The following is a 12,113-nucleotide window of genomic DNA, read 5'->3' on the forward strand; positions in this document are numbered from 1 at the left end:
CATTTGTCTTAAATAACTAAAAATCTCCATGTCTTGGAATTTTACTTTTTGGAAATGAGCTATGAAAGGCATAAGAGACATAAAACATCTGTCCAGATGACTCATATGGATTATAATGTTTTATAATGTCTGAACCCAAAGGACCTTTTTACTGAGTGTTGTTTTAATTTACATGTTAATATTATTATATTACTTTTTTTTCTCAAAATCTGTATAAATATTTAGTATATGAATAAATTTAACAACAATATGTACATAATTAATATGGCGTTTTCATCAATTAAAATAAAAAAGTGTTTTAAGTTTTAAAGTCTGGGGTCCAGTTTTAGCATTTTACATTAGTTTTTCTGTAATTATTGCGAAACACAGAATGCAAAAGCTTCGTGCGGTGATGTCTCGCGAGATGTCACGAGATGCAGCGAGATGCCAAGAACCAATCAGAAACGCGCCTTCGTGTAAATGTACAAAAAACATGGCGGCGGTGTGAGAGAGCTTTCCAACTCGAGGAGCTTATCATTTATTGATTTTAAAAACAATTATCGTAAAAGTGCTGTGACTAGATCAATCAAGTTATGAGTACTTGGACGTTATTGTTTGTATCAGTTACAATAAATCATGACCGACCGGAGAAACATCGGTTTGCATCGCATAGCAGGTGGTGTGAGAGATAACGTTAGTCAAAGCAGAAACTCCAAAGTTTCGAAAATGAAAACAAAGAGACGATTGATCGGACTTAATGATTCACAGTCTCCTTCCTGCAACAATTCCTACAACTGTCGTAAAGGTAACAAATCAGAATATGTTATAAAGAACCAGAACAACTGCACTGGATGAAAACAGCATGTATCCCTTCTGTAATATTGCAGGACTGTGGTTGTACTATGGTAAAATGATCAGTAATATCATGGTACTCCGGTGCATACTAACTGTTACTTAATGATTACTATATTTATATACCATGGTACTGTAAAGAGCATGATCAGAAATAACAGCGGAACAGTGGCATGTTTTGTGCAAACATGATGTTGTTGTTGTCATCTTTATTCTCAGATTATACAACCCCAAAACGTCGACCAAGAATCAGATTTGATAGTTGTTATAGTGGAGATTCACCGAATGAGACTGAATCCCTGCAAGACATCATCTGGGATCCAAATTCACCTACACAAAACTTTAATGGCAAGTTTCATAAAATCACTTATATGTTTATATGTAAAATGTATTCATCTCTCTTAAGTTCAAACAATACCATAATATCACGGAGTTATACATTACCGTTACATAATAATACGTCAACATATAGGACAGGTATTTTTACTCAAAGTTAAGCAAAATAGTTTGCAAACCAAAGTGTCAGATAATTTATAATAAACAACAAAGTTTGTCAGCTTCGCAGTTATGTAACAAAGGTAAATTCTAAAATAATAACAACAAAGATATGTGACCCTGTCTTTGAAATCCAGGTTAAAGTCTCATAAATCTAATTTGGAGATTTTAAGCGTATATACAATACTCTGCAAAAGGCATCATTCGATTTGTTGTTTTTGCAATGGTATAGTGATTATATATAATTATTTCTCAGTCTCTTTATTAGAATATAACCAAAAATACAGGGAATGTGTATGTAGTATTAAAAACAGAATAAAAGTATAAGGTGAAGTGTCAAGTATTAAGGGTTAACTCCCCTTCCAGTTGAGCAATAGCAGGCAGCTGCAGGATCTCTTAAACATAAATGAAATTAAATCCTAATTTCTAATTCTAATCGAATGACTTCAGGACTTCAGTCTCCTCTAAAAAGCTCAAGATGTGAGATGTCACACTAAATACTGACTGATGCCTGAAGAAGACATTTAGTTCTGAAAATTGTTTTGTTTTTCATTTTGTGTACATTTTCCTGTATTTTCTGTTTGTATCTAAATTAACAACAAAGCTGGTGGTGGTGCCATTTGTAGGGGGGGTGACAGGAATTATCTGGTCTTTATATCCCTGCCTCTGATCCCTGGTGGGGACAACATTTATCCCCCCATGATCAATGATCATCAAACGGCCTTAAATAAAGATAATTTAGATAAAAATGCTGCCACACAATAGTGCAAAAACAGTAAAATCAGGAATAGAGTCTTACTGTCAGCGCTTCCGCTCCTGTGACAATAGGCGATAGCACGTCCACGTTATGTCCTGATCCTTTTTTTAATCCATGCCCAGATTTTCCAAATGTCACCAACCGCTGCAAAAAAAAAAAACAAATAATAAATGAAAAGGATTCCAAACCGCATATCTTCATATTTTACAGGACCGTCACAAAACAAATCCAAGAAATATTACCATTAAGAATGAGAAAGCAGAAACTATCGTCTTTAATCAAGGGGAGTTCGCAGGATGACACAAGAAAGCAAAAAAGAGGTCAAAAGTATTTTCTTAGTCTGACGTCTTGTCTAAGTAGGCATGTAGCCTATCTACAGGTACATTGAGAATTGTGAGATTGTGCATTGCATTTTTTTTAAATCAAATATTATGATTATACACAAGCGTTTTTGTATGTCTGGCACAAAGCATACAGAAGGAATGCAGTCTGGCATGTACAGTTCTGTAATTGTTTTATTAAGTTTCTGTAACGGAAGCCAGCTAGTCAGTAAAAGTGTGCAGGAAAAGTAAATCCTCAGCTTATGGCCTTTAGCTTTGCATTTAGGCATTTAGCAGACATAAAATAGCATATACAAGAAATAGCTTAATACCGTGAATAATCAATATAAGCCTGTGGTTCATAATTTATTTTTTAATACATCATATATATACAGTGATCATATATAATTGTTTCTCAGTATCTTTAATAGAATACATCCAGAAAGTACAGAAAATGTGTATATAGTATTAAAAAATTATAAAAATGTAAACTGATGTGTCAAGTTTTAAGGGTAAACTCCCCTTCCACTTGAGCAATAGCAGGAAATTGCAGGAGCTCTTAAACTAAATGAAATTAAATTCTATTTTCTAATTTTAAAGAAATTAGTCTTTTTACTTAATTCTGTTCAAAAACACTCAAGATGTGTTTAGTGCCAAGAGAGGTCACACTTAACACCTACGATGCCTAAAGAAGACATTTAGTCCTAAAAATTATTTTATTTTTATTTTTTGTACATATTTCTTGTATTTTCTGTTTGTATTTTAATAAAATAGATTGAAAATAAATATGGATGGACATTAAAACTTTTAAAACAACAAGTCTGGTGATGGTGGCCTTAGGCTTTTGCACAGTACTGTATGTATGGCAGCATCTCTACCAGGATACACATTTCTATCATTGCACATTATATACAGTCATTCTATCCATCTACTACAGCAATTTTCATACTTAATAATGTGTCTTTGTAACCATCCACAGGAAAGGAAGTCAATAGCAAAGTCATTGAGATTTCAGAGATTGTCAATAGGATTGCACCAAAGGTTTGTAGTCAAGCCAGAATAAAGCATGATGTGTATGTTAAATTTGATCTATAAGTAACTGTAATATAATGTTTAAGGTTGAGAGGCCTAATGAAAGAGACTGTGTGCTTCAATGGATTGGAGACAATGCCATACCCTGTACTCCAGAGATTAGACAGCCCAGAATCAGGAGGATCTCATCACGGTACATGTCCTCTAATCTCTAACATACGAGGTCATTTAAAGATCATGATGTCCAAATGTGTAATAAAGCATATAGCATGTCTATACTACTTGATAGATATTACAGAAATAGGTATTGACATCTGATGTTTCTGGTTTAAGATTTTTCTGTATATGGTTCTGGTTTGTTCTTGTAGTATAAAACTAACTGCTTGTAAATGTCTAATTGATGTCATTTTATCATCTTTCTCCTCAAGGCAAAGCAATGTTGAGGACCTCATGAAACTTGCCAAGCAGTTTGACATCAACATGACTCGCATGACTACAGAAGTATACAAGCCGCAACACGATGAAACGCGAAGGGTTAAACCGGCATCCGTCCCTGTCACATCAGAAGGAATAGCCGGTTGCTTTTCCCAAGCCCGACAGGAAGAGGAGGAGCTTCAGGCTCTGTTTGATGGTCCCACTCAGCACTTAAGTGGTAGACTAAGCCCACCGTCAGCACACTGCACACCAGAAAGCATAACCGCCCCGGTGGCTCCTGCTGGACCAGGGCCATGTTCTGCAACCATCAAGAAGACACCTGTAGACACACCGAAAGCAACTAATGTGGACTTTGATGACGACTGGGAAAATGATGACCTTCTCAATGACTCTTTTGTGTTGGAGATGACACAGAATCCAATGCCTTTGAACGTAGCCCAGAATAAGAGTATCGCTCAGCCTGTGGCCAAGACTCATCTCTCTGTATCTCACGTCAAAGACGTCCATCTACAGAATCAAAAGAGCACAGTGAAAAGTTGCACATTTACCAAAAGCCAAACGTCTGTCCAAGGCACTTCTAGGGTTAAGTCACATGCTCCAACTACTGAAAAGCTGCTAAAGACATTGATTCAACAACCAGCGCAGTCATCTCCGCATACAGAGTTTCACAAAACTACCAAAGGCGATGAATGCTCCGGCCAACCCTCTACTTCTAATTTTGATGGGGTTTCGAAGGAGGACTTGAAATCTCTGTTTGATTCTGACGCTTTGTGGAACGACGAGGACGATGATGATCTTCTGTGGCAGGCTTGCGATGACGTGGAGAAAACCTCTGCAAGTCAGGAACAGCATAAACACAGCATGGACTTCACAGAGCTAGCGCACAATACGTCTAAAGCAACTTCCTCTGCTGGCTTCACTCATGCGCAAGCTGTGAATATTACTAAAAAGAGCCTTTCAGGAGAAACCACAAAGTCCACACGTGCTTTCAACCGTTCCAATTCGGTACCAAGTTCCAGCTCTGTGTTTAAACAGGACTACAATGCGATAAACCCGGAGACAGCTAAAGATCCCACTGGATTGAGAAGTTACCAGTACAGGCAAGCACAAAACAAACTGACTGAAGTGAAAAGTGCCTTACAACCCAGACCTGATTCTGGCAGAACCAACGACACCTCACTGACGACCATCCCACAAAACACAAGAAAGCCAAATCCCTCTAACGCCCTCCGTGGGACATTTAAAAGACATCTGTCTGACTCTGTGACACTAACTAATAAAGGTAAGCCGTGTTTGGTGTTGCACCTGCAGTGAATTAACCCTGAAATAGTGTCATAGGATGCTGATAAGCAAGTTTCGTTGACCTATTAAAGGAGTACTTCATCATTTTCCCACCTTCATGTCATTCCGAATAAATAATTACACTGTTTTCCATGCAGTGAGACCATACATTGGCCAAGGGGCTGGCAAGCTCTGAAAATGCCAAAAAATTCAATGAAAGCAGAAAGAAACTTTTTTCGTAATGTTTTAGTGGCTTTGCCTAAGGAACAAATTGAAATTTAAGTTGTTATTCACCTAAAATCTTTCTTTGTCTCTTTTGCATTTCAATTCAAACTTTGAAGTCACAAACAAATCACATTAATCTTAAAAACAGCAAGTTTCTCTACATGCATAAAAGAATTTGATAAGCATAGTTTAAATGTACAGTCTATATCTTATATTAACGGGATAATACATCTGAAATAAATCTATTTACTCCAAAAAAGTGATAATTTACTGAGCCTGTTTTACTTTTTCTTCCTGAAGGACGGTGGTAAACAAACAACATTGGTGTCCACTGACTTCCATTAAGACATTATTCTAAATATCTACAGAGGAAAGTTTTGAATGACATGAGGGTGAATAGGTGATGAAAGAATTTAGGTAACACTTTACAATAACGTGGCATTAGTAAACATAAAGTCCGGAGTATAGTCTGTTTTTTTATGTGTATCTGAATCAGAGATGTATAGTAACGAAGTAGAACTACTTCACTACTGTACTTAAGTACTAAAAGACAGTATCTGTACTCTACTGAAGTATTATTTTTTTCTCCTACTTCCACTTTTACTTCAGTACATATTTTCGATGAGTTTAATACTTTTACTCCAATACATTTTTATGTGCTGCATAGTTACTCGTTACACTCAAATGTTACGAATCATTCCAAACCCACATTATCACTGCCGGAGCGGTGATACAGATTAGAAACACACACAGATCGTGGTCTAAACCAATCGGAGAAAGTGAAGGGCGGACCCCTCGCTCCCTCTCACTCACAAATATGAGCCGCGGTTGTAGACAAATGTGAAGCGAAGAGAGAACCAAAGTGCGCGAGAGAGACCGAGAGAGAGAGAGAGAATGCGCGAGTGTGCGCGAAACAAGGAAACCTAAATACATTGAAACACCTTGTACCTTTACCTATTACCATTATATCGACTAATATTTCATTAATTCTGAATTCTCTATCTCCATATCAGTTAAATTAATCTGAATTATCTGAAGATTCATGTCCTTGTACTCCTGCTACAGCCAAAGGAATTGTGAGTGTCATTTAGCTTAAACATTTGAAATAATATAAACAATATTATATTCAAACTTTTGACTGTTTTCTTGAATAACTACATTACACAATACTTGTACTTTTACTTTCAGTACTTGGGTAGTATATTTTTTTTAAAACTACTTGCAATACTTAAGTACAAAACATGTTTAATACTTTAGTACTTCCACTCAAGTGCTGTGCTTAAAGAGCACTTCAACTTCTACTCAAGTAACTTTTTTGATAGAGCACTTGTACTTTTACTCAAGTCTGGGTCCCTAGTACTTTATACATCTCTGATCTGAATGCACAGCCTTGCAATGCATAGTTTATTTGACTCGTATGTGTACAGAGTCATTTGACGCATGTGCGTTGCGACAATTCAGTGCATCTCCTGATACATACTACATTCTCATTTTGGTGCATGCACGTACAAAGTATGCATGGTATTTAAAAACCTGGCGGTGCGCGTACTATATTTCTAGCTTTAATGAATGCATTAAAGGATTAGTCCACTTCTATAAAAAATTACCCCATGTCATCTAAGATGTTTGTTTTCTTTGTTCAGTCTAGAATAAATTCAGTTTTTTATTTTTTTTTTGAGGAAAACATTTTTAGGATTTTTCTCCATATAGTGGAGTTTAGTGAACCTCAACAGTTTACAGTTTCAATGCAGCTTCAAAGGGCTGTAAACCATAACTTCTTGTCTTGCACTAGCCGTGTGATGCGTCAGCGTGACCTTACGTATTACGTAATCATGTCGAAAGGTTGTATGCAAAACTACCGCTCCAGTGTTTACAAGTGTGGAGAAAGAGGAGCATTCAGACGTTGTTGTATGTGGACTGATACTAATTAAAGTCTTTGGGTCAGTTTATTGATTAAAATGGTCCGCAAGGGTGTGTTTTACATATGTTACGTGTGACCTTTTTACGTGACTGCGTAAATGTAAGGTCGCGCTGGCACGTCACACGGCTAGTGCAAGACAATAAGTTGTGGTTTAAAAGTACTTCATTTATTTATTTATTTTTGGCGAAAATGATGATCGTTTTGCTAGATAAGACTTTTATGCCTCTGTTTTATGATCGTTTAGAGTCTTTTGAAACTGCATTGAAACAGTAAACTACGGAAGCCGAGTTTATTGTTTTTGCTTGCTTGTTTTCTCGTGATCATGACTTAATTTCTCATTATCTCGAGATAACAAAAGTTGTTTTCTCGTGATCTTGACATAACAAAAGTTGTATTCTTCAAATGTGATTAAAGCTTATGTGTACTCGATAGAACGTGTTGTTTTGTTTGTAAACAGCAAAGCATAATTTGCTAAATTAGCATGGATGAACTAGGGCTGAAACGATTCATCGAGTTACTCGATTTACTCGATTCAAAAAATTCCTCGAGGCAAAAATTCTGCCTCGAAGCCTCGTTAAATTCCTATGACGCGCACTACACGCGCCAAGATCTGATTCACACGGACCGTTGTTCAATGTTCAGGAAGCACATCATAGCACGTGGTTCATTTTGAATTTAGTTGGCGCGATGGCGGAGCGAATATGTCCATAAACGGCAGAGAGAGACTGTCTAAAGTTTTGGATCATTACATTCAGCATCTGAACTGAAAACATCCACTGTTGTTTCACCAAGCGTCGATGAAACAAGGTAACATAGCTTCCGCTGATTTTAATCCCATACTGTATTTGTAGCGATGTCGTTATGCGGTTTGACTAGATATGATGTTTAGCTTTGATGTTTTTAAGGAGTAAACGTATTCACGTTCAATTGCAGGACAGTATAGATTAAAAAAGAACCCCTTGACACACACGCATGCACTACAGGTGTGTGTACCAAAAAACGGCACCACAGTGCAATCATATATGGGCAACTTGTAATCTGACATATTTTGTTCAATAATAATAATCTCTGTTTTATTGGAGTTTAGCATAAGGAAGTTATTCTCTCTCGCGCGAGTCAGACCGATCGCGCAATGCATCACATATGCTTAAACTTTTATGTAGCCACGCAACAATAATTTCAGCATGCATTCACTGTATACAGCGGGAGGTGATGTTGTGATTTTTCAAACGGATTCTTAACCTAAAATGCACCGCAATGCATGTGATGCAAACCAAATGCAGCGTTCTATTTAAAATTAATGTATGTATTTCTGCCGTACCAAATTGCAATGAAGCAACTGAACGTCTGACTGGGGTGTCACTCTTCCTCACGCACAGAACGCGTGCACACGCACAAACACAAGTGCACGTGCGCGCATACACACAGGTTGTTACCATACCAAATAAGCTCACCCCAGAAATGATATATAATATGTTAGTAGCCTAATGGTAAATGCTGCAGGTGTAGAAATGTACATAAACCAGATATTTACTTTGATGTCAGTGCTAGATTACAGCATGAAACCTGTTGTGCATATTAATAAATTAAAGTGTTTAATTGTTGGCACTGGCACTTATAAACACTAAATGGGTAAAACATTGAAATAAATAGGCTTATTTCTTGGAGCCAAATACCTCTGGTTTTTTTAGAAATAAAAGCCAAATGCTTGAACATTTTACAGCCAAGTCATTTTCGTTATGCATTATTTGTTTTGGTTGTTTAAAAACACACAAAAAAATTATCCGATTACTCGATTAATCGATCGATTCAGTGCTAGATTAATCGATTACAAAAAGAATCGATAGCTGCAGCCCTAGGATGAACCAATTAGATTTTACTTGGATTAGAGATTAGCTCAAGCTAAAATAGATTTGTCAATATTTACAATTTTACAGTGGTGAATTTAGGGACCGATACACGTTACTCAATACACATTTCTACTTTTAACAGCATTTAAATGGAATGACTGAAAGTCAACAAACAGTCACAAACCATAGTGTTTATGTGGTTGTCAGCTATATTGCAAACGTTTTAGATTTTTGATATTTATTTAAAGGAACAGTATGTAGGATTGTGGCCAAAGCTTGTATTGCAATCACAAAACTTGTGGCTAAAACTGGTACTGCAATCACACAACTGGTGGCCAATACACAACATAAACATCAGTTGAGGGCTGCAACTCCACTTTTTAATTGACAATATCCTGGCCGGACCACTGTTGTCACTGATACATGTATTTGAAATGAAAATTATATATTAATGTCTAGTGACATATCAGGGCCATTTTATGATTAATTGATATATTTTCTTACATACTGTTCCTTTAAATAACTGTTAAATACTATTGAAGATAGAAACGTGTACAGTATTACTTAAGAGATAGTCCCTAAATTCACGAACTTGAACCGTCCAACCTTATTTATTTATTAAGTCTATCGGCTACACATTATCTACGCGTGTTGTAACGGCCACCCCAACTCGTATGCATTAGCAGTCCACTTCAAATATTATGGACAGGAAATTACATTGACATTTGGATTATCATGTCATGATAACAAGAAAACTACTTTTGTTATCTCGAGATAACAAGAAATTAAGTCGTGATCATGAGAAAACAAGCAAGCAAAAATAATTATACTGCATGTCCTCTCTCGGCTTCCGTAGTATACTGTTGAAGTTCACTAAAGTCCACTATATGGAGAAATGTTTTCCTTAAACTTAATTTCTGAACAAAGAAGGACATAAACATCTTGAATGACATGGGGATATTTTTTTATAAAAGTGGAGTAATCCTTTAATGCATTCACTAAAGCTAGAAGTATAGTTCAGATTTTACGCATACGCGAGGTTTCTCATGATCATCATCAGAATAGTATGTGTGCATTGTACGTAAATGTAAAAATTGACATGAACTAAGATTAATAATTGTCAACAAATACAAACGTATTATAGTGTTAACTGAATGTTTATATTAAGGTGAACTAAACCCTTGTTTTACTGATGTACTAACGTTTTTTAACAAATGGATTTACAAAATTGTTGATTGTTAAACATTTTTTATGAGCAGCATCTTTAACAATGTTAACTCAGCAGTAATCTCTTTTTCTTTGTTGTTTTCCAGTCTTTGTTTCATCCAATACGACAGTGAAATGTTCAGCTGCTGAGATTGAGAGGAAGAAGCAGGAAGCAATAGCAAGGAGGAAATTACGCATGCAGGCCAGCCAAAAACAAGAAGCTCCTAAATAGGACGGCACAGTGAATAATATGAATGTTCTGTACTGTAATAATGGACTAATTATGTTATTGTCATTATAAAGCTGCTACACCATAAACATCACAGAAAAAGCTATGAATCATATAACTTGAAGATTTGATTCCAGTCCTCCAAAGCTGTTACCGATTTATAGTTAAACGCTAATAAGTTTCTTCTTTCAGAATTGTGTACTGCAGTGTTGTATCTGTTAAGGAAAAAAGTATTTAAAAAAAGAAAGTAAAAAAGCCACTCAGTATTATCTGTAGTATCGGAGTTCTGCGAAGTGTAGTGTTTTCAAGAATCTGTATTATATATGTCATCTGTATTATAATGTATAAAAAATTAAAGTATATGCAGAATTACAAATGGCAGGTCCGTTTCAGTTGGTCAAAAAATTGGATCTAGTTTTCCAGTCATCGCTGACAATTACAAGACCATTTACACGTTGTAAACGGTTGACAAATACTTGAATTTTTGTTGATAAACCTGGAGGTCCTTTTTTTATGTACCTTGTTGTGTCTATGTTCCACATTTTTTGTTAAAACGTAATTATGGCCTTAATAGAAGAGGCAAATAAACGAAACAAAAAAGACACGTGATATCGAAGTCTTTATTAAAACACATTGAATGTTGACTGACTGCAATTATTGGGTTTCACAGTTTAATTACATCAGATCAGGTGTCTAAACCTCAACCATAACAAATAAAATTTTTAACATGCAATGTTCCTATATTTTTATGCTAATGAAATATCTCTTTCTATCCATAACCCCTCCACACCTGGTTTATTATACGTCACAATGTAAGTCATTGTGTGCCCCGGGGAATGTCAGCGCATCATCATGATCCGGGCCCCGGCCCCTCTCAGGTGTAAGTCGCACAGGTGTGTGCTTGTTTGTACTCCACCAATCAAGACAAAGCATATTGTAGCGTAAAGTCCGCCGCCCCCTCCCTCAATTACTCTAAATCAAATGCCACCGTAATTTGGCAAGAGGATGAGGACTTTTTTATTACTGTGATTATGGTTATGATGATGACTACAATTTATCCCGAGCAGATGATGAAACCGCCGGGCCCTACAGGTGTTGAGTTCATACAATATAGAAGTTGGTGAAGGATCTTTCTGTAATGTGGCATTATCAAGCTGCTGGAGAACAGAGTAATGGGTGTTTCGGTATTTTTTGCGTCAAAAATGGAGAGCAATTACCGATTATTGCGATGGATCCGTGCCATGAGGGGGGAGCGTACTCCGGTATCAAGCTGTAGTAATTACGCCAAATTATCGGGCCTTGGTGCCAGATGCAATTTGCATTTCAGCATACTTGTTGGTTTGGGCAGAAACAAGATAACGGCTTGCAGACTAACCGAGAAGGAAACTCGAACTGTAAATTGTAGAGTAGTCCAGAGACTAAACCGTTTTATTTGTTATGCTGAACAGATGTTAATGTGGTGTCTTAAAGCTCACAGAGATGACGTTGTGCTTTTCTAAAAAGCCAACAAGCCTAATCCATTTCACTTACC

General features: G+C 36.5%; 1 protein-coding gene across 1 annotated transcript; it reads left to right on the top strand.

Moving 5' to 3' along the window:
- The first annotated feature begins 445 nt into the window (after window positions 1-445).
- Window positions 446-11,184, top strand: etaa1b (ETAA1 activator of ATR kinase b). Its single transcript, XM_055170633.2, has 6 exons — window positions 446-784; window positions 1,051-1,179; window positions 3,383-3,444; window positions 3,522-3,628; window positions 3,864-5,152; window positions 10,461-11,184. Exons 1-6 carry the CDS (start codon window positions 616-618, stop codon window positions 10,583-10,585), a joined length of 1,881 nt encoding a protein of 626 aa, XP_055026608.2. The 5' UTR covers window positions 446-615; the 3' UTR covers window positions 10,586-11,184.
- The last annotated feature ends 929 nt before the right edge of the window (window positions 11,185-12,113 follow it).

This window comes from Misgurnus anguillicaudatus, chromosome 11, assembly GCF_027580225.2.
Source record: "Misgurnus anguillicaudatus chromosome 11, ASM2758022v2, whole genome shotgun sequence".
NCBI classification, from domain to species: Eukaryota; Metazoa; Chordata; class Actinopteri; order Cypriniformes; family Cobitidae; genus Misgurnus; species Misgurnus anguillicaudatus.